General features: G+C 41.6%; 1 protein-coding gene across 3 annotated transcripts in view; it reads right to left on the bottom strand.

Moving 5' to 3' along the window:
• The window catches only part of LOC138853197 (serine-rich adhesin for platelets-like), a 121736-nt gene that overhangs the window by 78020 nt on the left and 19580 nt on the right, over window positions 1-24136 (bottom strand). For 2 of the 3 annotated variants that reach the window (XM_070088641.1, XM_070088639.1), the window contains exon 1: window positions 21283-21768. In XM_070088641.1, coding sequence (XP_069944742.1) covers window positions 21283-21397 — 115 coding nt within the window. In that variant the 5' untranslated portion in view covers window positions 21398-21768. Of the gene's footprint in view, window positions 1-21282; window positions 21769-24136 lie in introns of those variants that run through there. The other variant, XM_070088640.1, reaches the window with a different exon arrangement.

Consider the following 24136-nt stretch of genomic DNA (forward strand, 5'->3'; position numbering starts at 1 on the left):
TTCACGTTTACTGTTTGTACCGTTGTTTGACGTCCTTCACGTTTACTGTGAAAGTTTTCGTTTTTTGTTTTTTTGGTCAGACTTGTACTTCCGGCAGTCTCCTTCGCTCTCTAGGTCAACAGTCTTGGGTATTTCACTTTCATTCTGCAGTTGCTACTTGTACAACGGTGCAACCTGTTTTTTCCCGTTCTTGATGTGCAGTTACAGGATTGAGTAAGTTGAAAGATGCTGGTTAAGGCAGAGAACCGGCACTACGATGTGGCCTCCTGGCACTGATACCGACGTGTTATAATGGTGAGAGCTCTCTCTCTCTCTCTCTCTGACTGAGCGAAAAGTTCTCCCAATAAAAGCACAAACAGCGCGACAACGAACAGGAAGCAAGCAACGACACCTACACAACAAAAACATACACAAGGAAGTCAGGATAATCACGACAAGGGACGACCAACGTAAGCCTGTGACCGTGAAGCGGAGGAGGAGGAAGAAGAGGAGGAAGAAGAGGAGGAGGAGGAGGAGGAGGAGGAAGAGGAAGAAGAGGAGGAGGAAGAAGAGGAGGAGAAGGAAGAAGGAGGAGAAGGAAGAAGGAGGAGAAGGAAGAAGGAGGAGAAGGAAGGAGGAGGAGGAAGAGGAGGAAGAGGAGAACAACGACAATAACGACAATTTATTTTTCACTTAGCCCCAAGGGACGGCACATTAGCCAGCAGACTAACCCCCAGGGACGGCATACTAGCCGGGAGATTAACCTCGAGGGACGGCACACAAGAGCCCCGAGGGAACTTGTAATAATCCAAGACAAACAAGCGCTAAACCCGTACGGGTCCTACATCTCTCTCTATCTCAGCATCTCCCCTCTCCCACTTCCCTCGCTTCACACTATCCTTGATCTCTCCTCCCTTCCCATCTCCTTAATTTTACTCCATATCTCCTACCTATATCTAAGTCAAGCATCTTCATCTCCAACGATGATACCTTCAACAATGATACCCCCAACAATGATACCTTCAACATTAATACCTCCAACAATGATACCTCCAACAGTTGATCAAATGAAAATGCTGGCCCACATATGGCTCCAACTTCATCCTGTTCCCTACTGGTGTTTCATAACAATAAAAATGCTTTCAAATGAGCTGATGTAGGCAACAGCTCTTAGCTTGTTAATAAAATTAGGAATCCTTAACCCGTAAATAGCTTGTCGATAAAGCTAGGGATCCTTAACCTAACCTTGTCAAACCCTGTGTAAAAAAAAGATACCTCCAGTGATACCTTCAACAGTGATACCTTCAACAATGATACCTCTAACAATGATACCTTCAACAATGATGCCATCAACAATGATACCTTCAACAATGATACCTTCAACAATGATACCTTCAACAATGATACCTTCAACAATGATACCTTCAACAATGATACCTTCAACAATGATACCTCCAACAATGATACCTTCAACAATGATACCTCCAACAATGATACCTTCAACAATGATACCTTCAACAATGATACCTTCAACAATGATACCTCCAACAATGATACCTTCAACAATGATACCTCCAACAATGATACCTTCAACAATGATACCTCCAACAATGATACCTTCAACAATGATACCTTCAACAATGATACCTTCAACAATGATACCTTCAACAATGATACCTTCAACAATGATACCTTCAACAATGATACCTTCAACAATGATACCTCCAACAATGATACCTCCAACAATGATACCTCCAACAATGATACCTTCAACAATGATACCTCCAACAATGATACCTCCAACAATGATACCTTCAACAATGATACCTCCAACAATGATACCTTCAACAATGATACCTCCAACAATGATACCTCCAACAATGATACCTTCAACAATGATACCTTCAACAATGATACCTCCAACAATGATACCTTCAACAATGATACCTCCAACAATGATACCTTCAACAATGATACCTCCAACAATGATACCTTCAACAATGATACCTCCAACAATGATACCTTCAACAATGATACCTTCAACAATGATACCTTCAACAATGATACCTTCAACAATGATACCTTCAACAGTGATACATTCAACAATGATACCATCAACAATGATACTTCTAAAAGTGATACCTTCAACAGTGAAACCTCCAATAATGATACCTTCAACAGTGATACCTCCAACAGTGATACCTTCAACAGTGATGCCTCCAACAGTGATACCTTCAACAGTGATACCTTCAACAGTGATACCTTCAACAGTGATACCTTCAACAGTGATACCTTCAACAGTGATACCTTCAACAGTGATACCTTCAACAGTGATACCTCCAACAGTGATACCTTCAACAGTGATACCTTCAACAGTGATACCTTCAACAGTGATACCTTCAACAGTGATACCTTCAACAGTAATACCTTCAACAGTGATACCTTCAACAGTGATACCTTCAACAGTGATACCTTCAACAGTGATACCTTCAACAGTGATACCTTCAACAGTGATACCTTCAACAGTAATGCCTTCAACAGTTATACCTTCAACAATGATACCTTCAACAGTGATACCTTCAACAGTAATACCTTCAACAGTGATACCTTCAACAGTAATACCTTCAACAGTAATACCTTCAACAGTAATACCTTCAGTGATACCTTCAACAGTGATACCTTCAACAGTGATACCTTCAACAGTGATACCTTCAACAGTGATACCTTCAACAGTAATACCTTCAACAGTGATACCTTCAACAGTGATACCTTCAACAGTGATACCTTCAACAGTGATACCTTCAACAGTGATACCTTCAACAGTGATACCAACAGTGATACCTTCAACAGTGATACCTTCAACAGTAATACCTTCAACAGTGATACCTTCAACAGTGATACCTTCAACAGTGATACCTTCAACAGTGATACCAACAGTGATACCTTCAACAGTGATACCTTCAACAGTGATACCTTCAACAGTGATACCAACAGTGATACCTTCAACAGTGATACCTTCAACAGTGATACCTTCAACAGTAATACCTTCAACAGTGATACCTTCAACAGTGATACGTTCAACAGTGATACCAACAGTGATACCTTCAACAGTGACACCTTCAACAGTGACACCTTCAACAACAATAACTTCAACAACAATAACTTCAACAACAATAACTTCAACAACGGTAACTTCAACAACAATAACTTCAACAACAATAACTTCAACAACAATACTTCCAACAATATCTCCAACAATAATACCAATGTCTCCATGTAATTCCAATCCTCAATCTCCTCGTCTTCCTTGTGTCCCCTTGTTTTCCTTCAATTTCTTCCTCCATAACTCTTCTCCTCATTCTCCTCCTTTAACCACCACCACCACTACATTTTCCACCAACGCTGACGCCACCACCATCTCCAATCACTAACATCTCTTCCTCCAACCACCATCACCACCACCTACTCGTAACCACCAGCAACTCTTCCTCATTCTTCTCCAATCATCACTACTTCCTCTTGCCCCTCCTCCTCCAACTATGACTATATCCACTTCCTTCAACGCCCCCTCCTTATTCCACCCACCAGCACCTCTTCCTCAGCCTCATCCAACCTCTACCCCCTCCCTCAACTACCACCACGATGACGCCCACTACCACCCTTCACTCCCTGAAACCACCACCATCCGCCAGCATCTCTCATTGGTGTACCCTTTATCTCTCACCTCCTCCTCCTCCTGGACCCCTCTCACCTCCTCCTCCTGGACCCCTCTCACCTCCTCTTCCTGGACCCCTCTCACCTCCTCCTCCTGGACCCCTCTCACCTCCTCCTCCTGGACCCCTCTCACCTCCTCCTCCTGGACCCCTCTCACCTCCTCCTCCTGGACCCCTCTCACCTCCTCCTCCTCCTGGACCCCTCTCACCTCCTCCTCCTCCTGGACCCCTCTCACCTCCTCCTCCTCCTCCTCCTGGACCCCTCTCACCTCCTTCTGGACCCCTCTCACCTCCTCCTCCTCCTCCTGGACCCCTCTCACCTCCTCCTCCTCCTTGACCCCTCTCACCTCCTCCTGGACCCTCTCACCTCCTCCTCCTCCTCCTGGACCCCTCTCACCTCCTCCTCCTCCTCCTCCTGGACCCCTCTCACCTCCTCCTCCTCCTCCTCCTCCTCCTCCTGGACCCCTCTCACCTCCTCCTCCTGAGCCCCCCTCTCACCTCCTCGGTCACCAAACCAAACGCCTCAAACTCGTGGAATGAGAAAACTTTGGCAGTGGATCATCAATATATCCTTAAAGCCTGGCTGTGGCTCTAACCTTTGCCATACTGAAATAACATTACTGTAATATAACAGTATCACCACAGCGGCAGTGTGTGAGGCAGCAGCAGAGGATGAGTGAGGCAGTAGAGGATAGTTGAGGCAGAAGGAAAGGATGATTGAGACAGGACAGGATGATTGAGGCAGAAGGAGAGGATGACTGAAGCAGGGAGAAGATAACTGAGGCAGAAGCAAAGAATGACTGAGGGAAAAGTAGAGGATGACTGAAGGAAGCAGACAGCAGGAGGAAGGTTCAGTTACGACAATGAGCTGATAAAGATTTACTACAAAGCTTTAAACTTGTGGGCTAAAGTCAATAAGACCCACAATGCCGGTTATGGCATTTTACTGTGAAGACGTTTCGTCAATCAGGGACGAAACACATTAATGAAGTCCTCATTGGAAGAAACGTCTTTGCAATAAAATGCCACAACCCGTTGTATTACTAATGGATCAACATCGGCTGACTTGATAATGGTCCAAGACGGACCGAAACGTCGTCTAATGTCTCCTCTCCAAGGCGTGAGTTGTTTGTGATTTGCTCCAGTGGCGTTATTGCACCAGACACTATATTGCGATATTTATTCTTCAGCCGAAATTCGTTCCTCAGCACCGAGGATTCATGTCTCGGTTCAAGATTTTCCTTTACCTCCCTCCAATATCCACTTCTCCCTGGACAAAACACGTACTTCCAACACAACATGAGCGCTGTTAACAGACAAGAAAATACGAAACGAAGGAAGAATTAGACTGGAACAAGCAATGAAATAATTATAAGGGATCAGAGAAATAACAGGAAAACGACCTGACGATCACACTAAGGAATAAGACATCAAAATGGGAGAGAGTAACGAGTGGGGTCCGACAAGGATCAGTGTTAGGACCGCTATTATTCCTAATATATGTCAACGACCTACCAGAAAGTATTGAACACAGAGTCACTGTTTTCCAATGTTATGAAGCTAATGGGGAGAATAAAACCAAGAGAAGACAGTGATGAACTTGAACCTGACCTCAACAGACCGCAGATGTTGTCCAGCTTTTAAGCGTTCAACCCAAACAACTGCAAAATCATGCGAATTAGGGACGAGAGCAGACCGGAGACAGAGTACAGTATGAGTGGTAGAAGCTGAGAAGCTGCATATGTCAGTGAACGGAGAGAACTCGGGGGTGACTATAACACCAAATACACAGCCAATATTACACACATCGTATAACGTATACGGCGTATGCAAGATTAACACACCTCAGAAAAGCAATCAGGAACTTGAACAAAAAATCCTTTAGAACTTTATAAAGAACATACGTTAGTTTAATCTTTAAGTACGTGGCCCCAGCACGGACGTCACACCTAAAGGTCTACGATCAGACTAGCACCAGAACCGAGAGGAATGCCTTATGATGCTTTAAGTTTACGGTTCTGGCAGACAGGAGGACTAGAGAAGACGTGATTACGACATCCAAAATCTTAAAAGAAACTGACAGGACAGATAGGGACAGACTGAAGTATGAGGACCAGGATCAAGGAAAGACAGGCGGAAGCAGAAGACATATGAACCACAGTGATAGAAGGAAGTGTTTTCTTAGTCCCAGGGTGGTCGAGAAATGGAATGATCTAGATGACGTAGCTGTAGAGGAAAACTCAATACACAGCTTCAAGAGTCGATATGATAAATCCCAAGAGGCCTTAAGTAAAAGGAGTTTTAAGAGGCGGAGTCAGGAACCCAGTCTCGACCCCTCCCACAAATACAACTCGGCCAGTTGAAACTCGACCCCTTCAACCACAGAGAAGCGAGCACATACCCACGCACAACAGTTTCTGTAGATAAGCAGCGACACGGGCACAAACAAAAAATCCGACATTCAACAAATGACTGGACATGTTGCAATTGCAGAGAGCCTCAGAGCAGCAATTTGCAACAGTCTGCTTGATTTTCACGCTTTCCATGTGAACCCTGATCTACATCTCTCCCCACTCTCCATCCCTCCCTCTAGAAACAAGAAGAGAATAAACGAGATAAGCAATTGCAAAACAGTTCCTCTGCAACATTACCGTGGGAAAGTGCACTGCACTACCAGGACCAGCTCTCCACCCTCACCATGGTTAAATAATTACTGGGTAATAACTAACAGAATTACCCACAAAATGTTAGGTAAAAGCATTGACACAGATGCAAATAATAAGACATTTTATTGTGGCGACATTTTCCTCTTCAGGAGTTTTGACAAACCGTTGGAGAGCGAAACGTTGTCAGCATAAAATGTCACATTAGTTTCATGTGTCCTTTTACCTAAATAATCACAGACTACTTTGAACTATCAATGGCTTTTAAGACATGAATACAGACACAAACCTTGACAACTCTTAAGATACATGTCCATAAAATTTACAAGGTCATTAGTTATATGGTCTCTAGACCGAACACGACACACGAGCCTCGCAACACAGGTGTTTTATGACACATGAGCCTCGCAACACATGTCCTTTGAGACATATGACCCCTCGGACACATGATTCATGTGTGCATTTTCATGGCATATGACTGAAATATACAGCTGATACATACAGCCCGCCAAACACAGGATTATAAGACAGGAGGATAAACACAGGATTATAAGACAGGAGGATAAACATAGGATTATAAGACAGGAGGATAAACACAGGATAACACAGAAGGATAACAAACACAGGATTATAACACAGGAGGATAACAAACACAGGATTATAACACAGGAGGATAAACACAGGATTATAACACAGGAGGATAAACACAGGATTAAAACACAGGAGGATAAACACAGGATTAAAACACAGGAAGATAAACATGCGAGGATAACCAAGTGTTGCACAAAGATACCCAAGTGTTGCAAAAAGATACCCAACCGCTGCACAAAAATACCCAAGCGTTGCAAAAAGATACCCAACCGATGCAGAAAGATACAAAAGTGTTGCACAAAGATACCCAAATGTTACACAAAAATACCCAAGTGTTGCACAAAGTTACCCAAGTGTTACACAAAGATACCCAAGTGTTACACAAAGATACCCAAGTGTTACACAAAGATACCCAAGTGTTACACAAAGATACCCAAGTGTTGCACAAAGATACCCAAGTGTTACACAAAGATACCCAAGTGTTACACAAAGATACCCAAGTGTTACACAAAGATACCCAAGTGTTACACAAAGATACCCAAGTGTTACACAAAGATACCCAAGTGTTACACAAAGATACCCAAGTGTTACACAAAGATACCCAAGTGTTACACAAAGATACCCAAGTGTTGCACAAAGATACCCAAGTGTTGCACAAAGATACCCAAGTGTTACACAAAGATACCCAAGTGTTACACAAAGATACCCAAGTGTTACACAAAGATACCCAAGTGTTACACAAAGATACCCAAGTGTTGCACAAAGATACCCAAGTGTTGCACAAAGATACCCAAGTGTTACACAAAGATACCCAAGTGTTACACAAAGATACCCAAGTGTTACACAAAGATACCCAAGTGTTACACAAAGATACCCAAGTGTTGCACAAAGATACCCAAGTGTTACACAAAGATACCCAAGTGTTGCACAAAGATACCCAAGTGTTACACAAAGATACCCAAGTGTTGCACAAAGATACCCAAGTGTTGCACAAAGATACCCAAGTGTTACACAAAGATACCCAAGTGTTACACAAAGATACCCAAGTGTTACACAAAGATACCCAAGTGTTACACAAAGATACCCAAGTGTTGCACAAAGATACCCAAGTGTTGCACAAAGATACCCAAGTGTTACACAAAGATACCCAAGTGTTGCACAAAGATACCCAAGTGTTGCACAAAGATACCCAAGTGTTGCACAAAGATTGTTACACAAAGATACCCAAGTGTTACACAAAGATACCCAAGTGTTACACAAAGATACCCAAGTGTTACACAAAGATACCCAAGTGTTACACAAAGATACCCAAGTGTTACACAAAGATACCCAAGTGTTACACAAAGATACCCAAGTGTTACACAAAGATACCCAAGTGTTGCACAAAGATACCCAAGTGTTACACAAAGATACCCAAGTGTTACACAAAGATACCCAAGTGTTACACAAAGATACCCAAGTGTTACACAAAGATACCCAAGTGTTACACAAAGATACCCAAGTGTTGCACAAAGATACCCAAGTGTTGCACAAAGATACCCAAGTGTTACACAAAGATACCCAAGTGTTACACAAAGATACCCAAGTGTTGCACAAAGATACCCAAGTGTTACACAAAGATACCCAAGTGTTACACAAAGATACCCAAGTGTTACACAAAGATACCCAAGTGTTACACAAAGATACCCAAGTGTTACACAAAGATACCCAAGTGTTACACAAAGATACCCAAGTGTTACACAAAGATACCCAAGTGTTACACAAAGATACCCAAGTGTTACACAAAGATACCCAAGTGTTACACAAAGATACCCAAGTGTTACACAAAGATACCCAAGTGTTACACAAAGATACCCAAGTGTTACACAAAGATACCCAAGTGTTACACAAAGATACCCAAGTGTTACACAAAGATACCCAAGTGTTACACAAAGATACCCAAGTGTTACACAAAGATACCCAAGTGTTACACAAAGATACCCAAGTGTTGCACAAAGATACCCAAGTGTTACACAAAGATACCCAAGTGTTACACAAAGATACCCAAGTGTTACACAAAGATACCCAAGTGTTACACAAAGATACCCAAGTGTTACACAAAGATACCCAAGTGTTACACAAAGATACCCAAGTGTTACACAAAGATACCCAAGTGTTACACAAAGATACCCAAGTGTTACACAAAGATACCCAAGTGTTACACAAAGATACCCAAGTGTTACACAAAGATACCCAAGTGTTACACAAAGATACCCAAGTGTTACACAAAGATACCCAAGTGTTACACAAAGATACCCAAGTGTTACACAAAGATACCCAAGTGTTACACAAAGATACCCAAGTGTTACACAAAGATACCCAAGTGTTACACAAAGATACCCAAGTGTTACACAAAGATACCCAAGTGTTACACAAAGATACCCAAGTGTTACACAAAGATACCCAAGTGTTACACAAAGATACCCAAGTGTTACACAAAGATACCCAAGTGTTACACAAAGATACCCAAGTGTTACACAAAGATACCCAAGTGTTGCACAAAGATACCCAAGTGTTGCACAAAGATACCCAAGTGTTACACAAAGATACCCAAGTGTTACACAAAGATACCCAAGTGTTACACAAAGATACCCAAGTGTTACACAAAGATACCCAAGTGTTACACAAAGATACCCAAGTGTTACACAAAGATACCCAAGTGTTACACAAAGATACCCAAGTGTTACACAAAGATACCCAAGTGTTACACAAAGATACCCAAGTGTTACACAAAGATACCCAAGTGTTACACAAAGATACCCAAGTGTTACACAAAGATACCCAAGTGTTACACAAAGATACCCAAGTGTTACACAAAGATACCCAAGTGTTGCACAAAGATACCCAAGTGTTGCACAAAGATACCCAAGTGTTACACAAAGATACCCAAGTGTTACACAAAGATACCCAAGTGTTACACAAAGATACCCAAGTGTTACACAAAGATACCCAAGTGTTACACAAAGATACCCAAGTGTTACACAAAGATACCCAAGTGTTACACAAAGATACCCAAGTGTTACACAAAGATACCCAAGTGTTACACAAAGATACCCAAGTGTTACACAAAGATACCCAAGTGTTACACAAAGATACCCAAGTGTTACACAAAGATACCCAAGTGTTACACAAAGATACTTAAATGCTGCATCTACTGTTAGACTTTCTCAACTATTTATATCAGCTGGTGTTGATATCAACTGATATCATCAACACCAGATGACAGCAACACCAACAGCGGGCATCATCAGCACCAGCTGGTATCAACACCAGTTAGTAACAACAACACCAGGGGGTACCACCTATCATCAATATCAGCTGGTTTCAACACCAGCTGTTGTCATGGGCACCAGCTGGTATCATCAGCACCAGGTGGCAACACAGCATCAGCTGGAATCATCAGCACCAGCTGGTATCATCAGCACCAGGTGGCAACACAGCATCAGCTGGAATCATCAGTACCAGCTGGTATCATCGGCAACAGCTGGTATCATCGGCAACAGCTGGTAGCAACAAAACAACAACAAAACGGGTTTCGACTCTTGTTACTTTACGCTATATTTAGATGAGTAATAGAGAAGACCAAAATACACTGGACTTGGCAGTGTGAGGGAGGGGGAGGGGGAGAGAGAGAGAGAGAGAGAGAGAGAGAGAGAGAGAGAGAGAGAGAGAGAGAGAGAGAGAGAGAGAGAGAGAGAGAGAGAGAGAGAGAGAGAGAGAGAGAGAGAGAGAGAGAGAGAATCAGCCATTATACTTTTATAAACAAAAACACACACACACGTGATCCAAGTCAAAAGTCAACAGTAACACTTATAAAATTCCAGCTGATGTAGTTCTTAGTTAACTCTTTTTTTCAAGATTTTACGAAGGCCACAAGATGGGCCCCCTCATGGCCGGTAGATGGGCTCTCATGGCCAGCAGATAAACTCATGCCCACAAGATAAGACACATGACCAGCAGTGATATGAAGCAACCCCTGTTGTTGGTGCTTCTGTTGTTGGTGCTTCTGTTGTTGTGGAGAGTGATGGAAGCAAACCCTGTTGTTGGTGCTTCTGTTGTTGTGGAGAGTGATGGAAGCAAACCCTGTTGTTGGTGCTTCTGTTGCTGCAGTGATGGGAAACAACACTTGTTGTTGTTGCTTCTGTTGTTGAGTGATGGGAAGCATTCCCTGTTGTTGGTGCTTCTGTTGTTGTGGAGAGTGATGGGAAGCAACCCCTGTTGTTGGTGCTTCTGTTGTTGTGGAGTGATGGGAAGCATCCCCTGTTGTTGGTGCTTCTGTTGATGTGGAGTGATGGGAAGCATCCCCTGTTGTTGGTGCTTCTGTTGTGGAGAGTGATGGGAAGCATCCCCTGTTGCTTCTGTTGTTGTGGAGAGTGATGGGAAGCATCCCCTGTTGGTGCTTCTGTTGTGGAGTGATGGGAAGCATCCCTTGTGGTGCTTCTGTTGTTGTGGAGTCATGGGAAGCATCCCCTGTTGTTGGTGCTTCTGTTGTTGTGGAGTCATGGGAAGCATCCCTTGTGGTGCTTCTGTTGTTGTGGAGTCATGGGAAGCATCCCCTGTTGTTGGTGCTTCTATTGTGGAGTGTGATGGGAAGCATCCCCTGTTGTTGGCGCTTATGTTGTTGTGGAGTGATGGGAAGCAACCCCTGTTGTTGGTGCTTCTTTTTTTTGTGGAGAGTGATGGAAGCAAACCCTGTTGTTGGTGCTTCTGTTGTTGTGGAGAGTGATGGGAAGCAACCCCTGATGCTGGTGCTTCTGTTGTTGTGGAGAGTGATGGGAAGCAACCCTTGTTGTCGGGGCTTCTGTTGTTGTGGAGAGTGATGGGAAGCATCCCCTGTTGTTGGTGCTTCTGTTGTGGAGTGATGGGAAACATCCCCTGTTGTTGGTGCTTCTGTTGTGGAGAGTGATGGGAAGCATCCCCTGTTGTTGGCGCTTATGTTGTGGAGTGATGGGAAGCATCTCCTGTTGTTGGCGCTTATGTTGTTGTGGAGTGATGGGAAACATCTCCTGTTGTTGGTGCTTCTATTGTGGAGAGTGATGGGAAGCATACCCTGTTGTTGGTGCTTCTGTTGTTGTGGAGAGTGATGGGAAGCAACCCCTGTTGTTGGTGCTTCTGTTGTTGTGGAGAGTGATGGGAAGCATCCCATGTTGTTGGTGCTTCTGTTGTTGTGGAGGGATGGGAAGCATCCCCTGTTGTTGGTGCTTCTATTGTGGAGAGTGATGGGAAGCATCCCATGTTGTTGGTGCTTCTGTTGTTGTGGAGAGTGATGGGAAGCATCCCCTGTTGTTGGTGCTTCTGTTGTGGAGAGTGATGGGAAGCAACACCTGTTGTTGGTGCTTCTGTTGTGGAGAGTGATGGGAAGCAACCCCTGTTGTTGGTGCTTCTGTTGTTGTGGAGAGTGATGGGAAGCATCCCATGTTGTTGGTGCTTCTGTTGTTGTGGAGAGTGATGGGAAGCATCCCATGTTGTTGGTGCTTCTGTTGTTGTAGAGAGTGATGGGAAGCAACCCCTGTTGTTGTGGAGTGATGGGAAGCAACCCCTGTTGTTGGTGCTTCTGTTGTTGTGGAGAGTGACAGTCAACCGTTCGTGGCAGTGTTAGCCAAAACAGAAATTATATTAATATCCTAAGTCCTATTTTGCTGCCAGAATATTATGACTAATAATAGTAATAAATAATAATAATTATTTATTACTATTATATGCAAATGTATAATCAAGTATTAGACCCATAAATATAATTGTACAAGTAAAAATTATTTATGATCATTATTAAAATATATACTAGTTATTAGCACTATGTATCAGCTTAATTATAATTATGTATAATCATTATTATAATGACTCAAACATTATATAAAATCATGTTTCCAATTATGTAAAAATATAATTATTTAAAACTTCTGTGATCATAATTTACTTAAGCTAGCCTGGCCACGTCATGTACTCAGCAGCGCTAAACCTGTAGGGGTCACACTGCGCCTGGGGAAAGGGGAGGGATGAAATTTAATGAAGATCGATCAAAGGGGGGGAGGGGGAAGAGTAGCTTTAACCCCTCGAATCAAGAACCCCCTCAATGGAACCAAGGCATTTCTTAAAATTTCAGACACACAATACGATTATAATTAACTGTATTATTATTTATTATTATTATCATCATTATTGGGGAATGTTACTCTCGTAAGGGTTATACACTGCTGACGAATGGAAGGCAATCATGTTTGATCCAAGGAAGGATTCCTCCAACTCCTTGCAAGAGCTCTTCAATAGCCTCTCTGAATCCCCTTCCCCTTTGAAGAAAGGGAAAGGGGAGAGAGGGAACTGTTTATGCAAGCCGGTTATGCCTTCTGCTGTATTACCCTCTGCTCTGTTACAAGTTGTGACAGATGTTACTGGACTGAATACTCAGGTGTACTCAGCAGTTTAACCTTCACGTATACTGAAACAATGTGTAATAACAAACAGCATCGTGTACTATCATGTACTATGCGCCTCCGTGTGTGTGTGTGTGCGTGTGTGTGCGTGTGCGTGTGCGTGTGTGTGTGTGTGTGTGTGTGTGTGTTTGTGTGTGTGTGTGTGTGTGTGCGCGCGTGTTTGTATCGTGATCTGTCATGTATTATGCACCTCTGTGTATACTATAACGTCTATAATATCAAACAGTACCATGTACCCTGCGCTACAGTGTAATACCATGTCCTCCCATGTTACAGGCGAGGTAGGAAAACTCAATAAAAACCTGCATTACAGACTAAATTTTAATAATACAATTAATGTGGATACAACTTCAGTAATACCCATTTTTATTCAATATACGAGATCCAAATTACATAGTCATATAATCTCGTGAATTTTTTACTCGTTTCGTATAATTAAGTTTTATTTGGAGAGAAAAACTTTGCTATGCTAATTACACTATTAATCCCACCAACAATTTTGAAATTTGGCGAGTTTTGTTACGGAGACGCTCAGACTTATTACTCTCATTACTGTTTTGCCGCAGGGGTAATTATTGTTGCTTCTCTTATTAATGTTCCTCCTTGATGATGTATGTTAGTATCAGCGGAGGGTGGCCAGCAGTCACTCTCTCTCTCGCAAAACTGTTATTCTTCTCTGCCACGAGTCTCTAGTAGTAGTAATAATAGTAGTAATAGTAGTTTTATTATTATTGTTATTAATCAAAACTAAGCACTAAACTACCAGGGTTTAATAGTAGTAGTAGTAGTTGTGACATTTACGAAGCACATACTGCGTAGGTCGCACGGCGCTCAAAAACGTAAAAAAATATACAAAATGAAAAAGATAAATCAACAAAAAAAGTAGTAAACATAAATCTTAACATAAATAATATCAGACCAAGTTAAAACATCCGACATCAATTAATGTTAAAAGACTCCGTTGAAAGTTCCCCGACGTCCCTAGAGTAACCTCGCCCTCGGTAATCATAAAAAAAAGATGAAGGCAGAAAGACTTTAGCCGAAACCAGACCACTAAAATATGATCTACAGTTAGATGAACGTCAGCAGCTACAGAGGAGGACAAGAGCACCTGCAAACAAGTGGCTATCTCTGTCGCCCGATCCTCCAGACAGCAGATTCATCTTTATGCAACGATTCCTGTCGGAGGAGGGCGAAACATCCACGTCCTCTTGAATCTTGTGTAACTTGTTTCCAATTTCCAGCGTCCATCAGGCCCCCCGCCCTACTTCCTAAGGACATATATGCAGATATAGCCCATGAAGTTACTATAAGGTAAAAATCTACGGTGGAAAGGGCTCGCTAGAGCAGCCATTCCCGCGGAATCCTCCTATTTATTACCTACAGCATCCTTGTGCCGCGACTGGATGGGCGCCAACCACTCCAGGATCATTTGGACCACAGATTGGACAGAAGCCTACTGGGCCAGGGCAGAGAACATTGGGCGCAGTGAACCGAGAACCAACTAAGCCATCTATCAGGATAAAAGCAGCTAGGATTGTCGTAAGCTCCGCAGTAAGACAACAGAACTCTCTTGGTAACTGCAAACAATAAGAGTTCTCACCATCAATCACAGCAAAACCAACTCCACCCTCGCTCTTAGACCCGTTAGTAAAGACCTTTATCGTTGAAACATGAACCGAATAATGCCCCAAGAAATTAGACAAGACCATCAGAGGGGCATTAAATGCCAGCAAAGACAGCTCAGGCATCATCCAGTGAAGGCAGAGAAAGAAGCCACCTCTCTGACCACAGACAAACTGAGGTTACAGTCCACCAGAGGGGGTCTACATGGAGCTCACCCCCTCTCCCTTCTGCAACAACCACAGCAGAAGCCGGGATTCCAAGTCACCTGACCAAGGAATGCTAACCTCTGTCGCCTTTGGGAGAACAACTCAGTGATTGCAAGCCCCTCCTGTGTATATTAGGAAAATCACCAAGGACACAAGAAATATGAGCCCAAGCCTCAAACTGAAGTCAATCCTAAGCAGCCAGATTTCTCCACAGAGGGCAGATCGGGGAGAAGCATCCTGCCTACTCAAGAAGAAAATGATCACTACGATGCAAGTCCAGGAGAACAGAGTATCCGAAGTCCAAATATAAAGAACTGGAACGAAGAGGTTTATAACTGAAAAGGAGTTTTAATGAACATTATAATAGGTCAGAGACCCATCATCCAAAATGCTAATATCCAAACGAGTCAGCAGGGACTCCAAAAGAACACCCTTGTTCGGCACACAGCAGCCCGCATCCCCCACAGGGTGATGGGCGTTCCAGTCACCCAGGAAGAACAAGGAATGTAACTCCCTGGCACCCACCTATATATAGCTCTCTGGTACCCACCAATATAGCTCCTTGACCCATCTATATAGCTCTTTGGTACTAATCTATATAGCACATTGGCACCTACCAATATAGGCTCCTGGAACCTGCCTGTATAGCTCCATAGTACACACCTACATAATCCCCTGACACCCACCTATATAACTTCCTGGTAGCCACCTATATACCTTTCTGGCACCCACCTATATAGCTTCCTGGCGCCCACCTATATAGCTTCCTGGCACCCACCTATATAGCTTCCTGGCACCCACCTGTATAATTTTCTGGCACCCACCTATACAGCTCCTTGGCAAGCACATACATATCTCCATGGCATACACCTATATAACTTCCTGGCACTCATTTGTATAGGCTCCCTGACACCCAATTATATAGTACATTGTTATGTACCATGGTGCACCATGGTGCCACTGTTGTGTATCATGGTACCATTGTGTGCCATACTGCCATTGTTGTGTACCATGGTATCACTATGTACCATGGTACCAATGTGTACCTTAGTGCTAGTGTTTTGTACAATGACTAGGCTCAGCAATGGTGGGCTGGATTTTTAGGATTGCTTGGTAGTTAATGCTTCAATGGTAACTTTAAGGGTCACTCGCACCTGTCTGATGTCACTGCAGGGTCAATCGCACCTGTCTGATGTCACTGCTAGGTCAATCGCACCTGTCTGATGTCACTGCTGGGTCAATCAACTATTTGATGTCACTGGCGGGTCACTCGCACCTGTTTGATGTTACTGCTGCGTCACTCGCACCTGCTTGATGTCACTGCTGGGTCACTCGCACCTGTTTGATGTCACTGTTGGGTTACTCACACCTGTTTGATGTCACTGCTGGACCACTTAACCGATGTCACTGCTGCTTCACTCGCACCTGTTTGATGTCACTGTTGGGTTACTCGCACCTGTCTGATGTCACTGTTGGGTTACTCGCACTTGTCTAATATCACTGCTGCGTCACTCGCACCTGTCTGATGTCACTGTTGGGTTACTCGCACCTGTCTGATGTCACTGTTGGGTTACTCGCACCTGTTTGATGTCACTGTTGGGTTACTCGCACCTGTCTGATGTCACTGTTGGGCTACTCGCACCTGTTTGATGTCACTGCTGTCACTCGTACGTGTCTGATGTCATTGTTGGGTCACTCGCACCTGTCTGATGTCACTGCTGGGTCACTCGTACGTGTCTGATGTCACTGTTGGGTTACTGGCACCTGTCTAATGTCACTGCTTATATTTTTAACAAACTATTTGTTTCCTTGCTGCCACGAGTGAATCAACGTTGTCTGGTTGTCAGCTGCCTCAACTTTTCTATATAATTATATTATACTGTACGATAATAATAAGACAATATACCGATTATTGTATTTTACTGAGAAAACTTTTTTTATTATATATGTGTGTATATCTATATATATATATATATATATATATATATATATATATATATATATATATATATATATATATATATATATATATATATATATATATATATATATATATATACATATACATATATATATACATATACATATATATATACATATACATATATATATACATATACATATATATATACATATACATATATACATATATACATATATATATATATATATACATATATACATATATATATATACATATACATATATACATATATATATATACATATACATATATACATATATATATACATATACATATATACATATATACATATATATATATACATATACATATATACATATATACATATATATATATACATATACATATATACATATATACATATATACATATATATATATACATATATATATATACATATATATATATACATATATATATATACATATATACATATATATATATATATATACATATATATATATACATATATATACATATATATATATACATATATATATATACATATATATATATACATATATATATATACATATATATATATACATATATATATATACATATATATATATACATATATATATATACATATATATATATACATATATATATATATACATATATATATACATATATATATATACATATATATATACATATATATATATACATATATATATATACATATATATATACATATATATATATACATATATATATACATATATATATATACATATATATATATACATATATATATATATACATATATATATATATACATATATATATATATATATATATATATATATATATATATATGTCGTGCCGAATATGTAAAACTGGTCAATTAGCAAGAACTCATTTAAAATTAAGTCCTTTCTAAAATTTTCTATTATACGTTTAAAGATATATTTTTTTCATTAATGTTGATGTAAAAATTTATAATTTTGCACCAAAAGGAACTTAGAAAACTTACCTAACCTTATTATAACAAGCGAAATTTATTTTAGCCTAACCCAACTAAATATATTTTAGATTTGTTTACAGTAATTTAATACTAATATATATACATATATACATATATATATACATATATATATACATATATACATATATATATACATATATACATATATATATACATATATACATATATATATTTATTTATTTATATAATACATATATTCACACAGAATATACGTGTGTTTGTGGCGATGCACAAGCCGACTAGTATGGTCTACAAGGTCTTGACTGTCCCAAAACCAAGGGCTGGCATGCAAGACACAATGAGGTCAACGACATCATAAAGAGAACCCTTGCTACAGTTGGATGCCCAGCCGAGAGGGAGCCCCGATCACTAGCAGCCAACAATACCCACAACCCAGCAAACCGCCCCGATGGGATCACCATCTATCCTTGGAAGAATGGCAAGCTCTTAGCATAGGACTATACCTGTGTGTCCACACTGGCTGACACCTACATCCGTCACAGTGTCGGGCGACAGGGAGGAGGTGCTGACCACAGGGAGGAGCAGAAGGTCGGCAAGTACATGGACATAAGCCAACAGTATCAATTTGTCCCAGTGGGATCATAGACCTTGGGATCATGGGGAAAAAATGCCACACGTTTCCTTAAAGAACTGGGTTCCAAACTCATCGACATCACCAGGGACCCAAGGGCAGCCACTTTCATGTTCCAGCGCCTCAGCGTGGCCATCCAGAGGGAAATGCATGCTGCATACTGGGCTCGCGTCCGGCTTCGGAGGAACTGGAGGAGACTCATAACCTTTGATATATTGTACCAATGTATTCATGTTTGTGTTTTCTATCAATTTATTGTCTATTAATAAAGTACATATATAAATTATAGGGGGTGGTAGGAGAACAAAATATTCAAACAGCTCCGGGAAGAACCCTGAGTTTTCCCTGAGGAACGTTTGTCTTCTCTGAGGATGAGGGGATGAGGGTCCCCAGTAAAGTTCTAGAGGTGGTACCTCCCTATATATATATATATATATATATATATATATATATATATATATATATATATATATATATATATATATATATATATATATATATGTCGTGCCGAATAGGCAGAACTTGCGATCTTGGCTTAAATAGCAACGCTCATCTTACCATATAGGACAAGTGAAAATTTGTGTATGCAATAATTTCGCCAAAATCATTCTGAACCTAACGAAAAAAATATATTTCACTGTGTTTGTTTAGTATTAAATTATTGTAAACAAATCTAAAATATATTTAGTTGGGTTAGGCTAAAATAAATTGCGCTTGTTATAATATGGTTAGGTAAGTTTTCTAAGATTCTTTTGGTGCAAAATTATAAATTTTTACATCAACATTAATGAAAAAAATATATCGTTAAACGTATAAAAGAAAATTTTAGAAAGGACTTAATTTTAAATGAGTTCTTGCTAATTGACCAGTTTTACATATTAGGCACGGCATATATATATATATATATATATATATATATATATATATATATATATATATATATATATATATATATATATATATATATATATATATATTCGCATAACGATCAACTCCAACCAATGGAGGGTGACCCGAAAAAAAACGTTCATCTTTCATTCAACAGTTGCATTGAAATAAGTACGCAGACATCACAATTCAAATAACCGTCCAAAGCATAATATCCCCATACCACCCTCAGAGTGCAGAAGGCACTCGGCGTCTCACCTCCAGGACTCAAGGCTGGCTAAGCTGAATACCTTCATGAATGTTACCCTGCTCACACTCCAACGACACGTCAAATTCCTAAAAGCCACGTGTCTCCATTTACCATGTTTTAACACGCGCGCGCGCACACACATACACACGACTCCTGCCACCACAACTGAGTACACACACACACAGGCAGGCAGGTATAACAGGGAAGGCACTGCAATGGATCAGGGAATACCTGTCGGGAAAACAGCGAGTCATGGTACGTGATGAGGTGTCAGAGTGGGCGCCTGTGACGAGTGGGGTTCCACAGGGGTCAGTCCTAGGACCGGTGCTGTTTCTGGTGTATGTGAACGACATGATGGAAGGAACAGACTCAGAAGTGTCCCTGTTTTGCAGATGATGTGAAGTTGATGAGAAGAATTCAACTGGAAGAGGACCAGGCGAAACTACAAACGGATCTGGACAGGCTGCAGGCCTGGTCCGGAAACTGCCTCCTGGAGTTCAACCCCACCAAGTGCAAAGTCATGAAGATTGGAGAAGAGCAAAGAAGACCGCAGACAGAGTACAGTTTAGGGGGCTAGAGACTATAAACCTTACTCAAGGAATAGGATCTTGGGGTGAGTATAACACCGGGCACATCTGAGGCGCACATCAACCAATAACTGCTGCAGCATATGGGCGCCTAGCAAACCTGAGAATAGCATTCCGATATCTTAATAAGGAATCGTTCAGGACCCTGTACACCGTGCATGTCAAACCTATACTGGAGTATGTAGCACCAGTTTGGAACCCCCACCTAGCCAAGCATGTAAGGAAATTAGAGAAAATGCAAAGGTTTGCAACAAGACTAGTCCCGGAGCTGAGGGGTATGTCCTACGAGGAGAGGTTGAGGGAAATCCATCTGACGACACTGGAGGACAGGAGAGATAGGGGGAATATAACATAAAAAATACTGAGAGGAACTGCCAAGGTGGACAGAGACGGGATGTTCCAGATATGGGACACAGCAACAAGGGGTCACATTTAGAAGTTGAAGACTCAGATGAATCACAGGGATGTTAGGAAGTATTTCTTCAGTAACAGAGTTGTCAGGAAGTGGAATAATCTGGGAAGTGATGTAGTGGAGGCAGGATCCATACCTAGCTTTAACAAGAGGTTTGATAAAGCCCATGGACCAGGAAGTGACACCTAGCAGCGGCCAGTGAAGAGGCAGGGCCAGGAGCTCTTCCACCACCGACTTTATTATTATTATTTAAAATCAACAAGTCGTTGATTTGAAATAATAGATTATGATGTGTCTTATGTGACGTGATGTATTGTGTAATAAGCTTACCTGTGAGCTGACCGTTGGGAAGGTCGACGTTAGGGCTGCTGTTGCTCCTCTTGTACCTCTTCTTCTTCTCCTTGTTACGTCTCAGCGAGTTGAACATTCGCAGCATCTTGGCCATAAGGAAACAGAAGCCTTTCCTCACTCTAATATATTTCTAACAATTTGTTCTTCAAAGTTACGTGCTCTCCTTTTTTTTTCAAGGGAATATGAACGATGTTCCAAAAGTTGCCAGTTTGACCTCAGTGAGAAAAGTGAGGTTTACGTAAGCTTGAGCGAGGTTCACGTGTATTTCATTCCTCGGTTCATGCAGCAAAGTGTACGAGTTTCAGGTGGGTCGTTCCATACAAGGTGGATGAGTCTCAGGTGCGTTCCATTCCTCGTTCCATACAACAAGGTGTATGGGACGGGAGGTTGCTACCTGTACACATAACAGTTATTGTTTCAACTGTTCTATTTCATTCACAAAGGACTAGAAACTTGTGGTCATTCAGTTTTAATCACGTTTCGTTTTTAACACTATATAACAAATTTACAGTATCAATAACTTGGTACTGCCCTGGCCAGTTCATTCTCACATTAAATAAATCATTATTACAACCTTAGTAACTTTATTCAAAACAGCATTTTCACATTCCGCAATCCATGTTCGTAAAGTGCTCCATGGCATGAGTCAGAAGTGCGAGTAATTTAGACCAAAGGGGCAATATCTCCACCATTTATGCCGAAAGATATGCTGGATTTTTAGTCAGGCAAGCACCCTGCTGGGAGTGTGTTCCCCTCCCAGAGAAGACGCTCACTAACCCTAGACATAAACCACAAATACTAATGTGCGAGTCAGATATCTACTTATCTTCTTGTTGGTATTGTATAACACTGTTTTACTGATACAAACCACAAACCTCGCCATCGCGTTAAGGTAACACAGCGTGGTGAAGGGGAAGACTCCAAGTATGATATCACTGCGTCTTCCACAAACAACCCAGGCTTTAAAGATCAAACTCTACACCATTATTAAATCCCAACTTAATAATGGTCCATATGGACCAGAACATCCTTGCAAAAGCTTCTTCTCCAAAGTGAGGGTTATTTGTGAACTCTTGCACCCACGCTGTTGATACTTCTTAAAAGTTTGTGTGTTGGTGCCAGACGGAAAACACCTGGAACATTGTTCTCTAATTTGCATGACATTCATAAACCACAGAACGGGTGAAGTTTGAGCCGTTGGCTAGTTAGTCATAAAACTCCAGGCCTGGAGTTTCAGGACTCACTTGCCATAGGTTCAAAACCCCACCTGTTCCGTGTGGTTTGTCTGCAATCGTGTTAGTGCAAGTTCGCGAGTCGTGAGACACATGCATATACAGATCCTCAAGTCAGTTCCTGACCAGCCAGGCTGTGGTGCACACGTTGGAAGGTATGATCTAGAAGCGGGGCCTGCTGACCCTCAGAAAGCAACTACAGGTAACAGGTAATCCCTCATACATCCCACCCCCTTTATACCCCTCATATGTATCCTTCTTCTCTCAAATATCCATTACACTCATACATCTCTTTCCCGCATATATCCCTACTCATATATTCCCCCTCCCCTCAATGTTGGTATTCCATTCCAAATACCCTACCGGGACCTCCCCTGTTTATCCCTCCCTTCCACTACCACCCCTTTCTATCATCTCTATTCCCACTTCTATCTCAAATCTCTCATCCTTCCTTCCTTTCATCTTTTTTTTCTCTTTACATCGTCGTGCTCCTGGGTAGAGGGAGGGAGCAGAACTGCCTTAACTAGAGGGCAGAAAGAGCATAAGGAGTAGAGGGCGTGGCATGAGAGGCAGGGGGAGTGACAGGGGAGTTGGCATGAGAAGCAGGGGGCGAGGCTGGTGTGACGAAAGAGCACAACCACACCAACACAATGACCCGGACATCAGGCAGAGAACAGGGAGCCAGGGAGGTAGGGGGCAGGAGGCATGGAGGAAGGTGGGAGGGAGGAGGGAAATGAAATAAAGAGAGAGAGAGAGAGAGAGAGAGAGAGAGAGAGAGAGAGAGAGAATTCTAAACTCTTATAACTCTATACAAAGCAACAAGTGCACTATCACGATGAGTATGCACCACTTTCTTGGATTGTCTGCCTTCACCTCATTCCGTCTTATCTACGACTTTTGAACAGACTGAAGAACCGGCCAAGCCTTACCACTCGCCTGGACCCGGCCTAGATGGATCTATTATTTCCGCACAACCTTAAACACAGGAAAGGTATAGGCGACCTTACTGTTATGAACAAAACTAGTTTAATCAAGGTCCCACGGATGATTCCATTTCGCGGACAACGAGAAGACAGTTTCTACATCACAAGACGGGCAGCAAGACAACTTCTGTACCACAAAACGGGCAGCAACCACACTTCAATTGTACCCTTACCAAGAACATCACTTCATCTGATATCATTCATTCCTAGAGTGACTGGAGACTGGAACATGTTCACAACAATACAAAGTCAAGTGACCAAGTGAAATCTCTAACCCAAATTTTATAATGTTCAACGTTTGTATATTTCACAACAAAGATATAACACAGCTTAAGTTAATAAAGGATTTTAAATTATCCGGGACAGGTAACAGCTACTAGCTCTAGAGGTAAAAATCCTGGTGTGTGTGTGTGTGTGTGTGTGTGTGTGTGTGTGTGTGTGTGTGTGAGAGAGAGAGAGAGAGAGAGATAAACGAGAGAAACAGAGAGCAGGATCCTATGTCTAGGCCATCAGCTGAAAAGGATCAGCTACGATCCATCTGCAGTCAATCTTGTCTAGACACCAGACTAAAACTGGAGATGTTGAATGTAGACAGCCATAAAGTGTAATAATGTTGGT

Source organism: Cherax quadricarinatus, chromosome 25 (assembly GCF_038502225.1).
Source record: "Cherax quadricarinatus isolate ZL_2023a chromosome 25, ASM3850222v1, whole genome shotgun sequence".
Lineage (NCBI taxonomy): Eukaryota > Metazoa > Arthropoda > Malacostraca > Decapoda > Parastacidae > Cherax > Cherax quadricarinatus.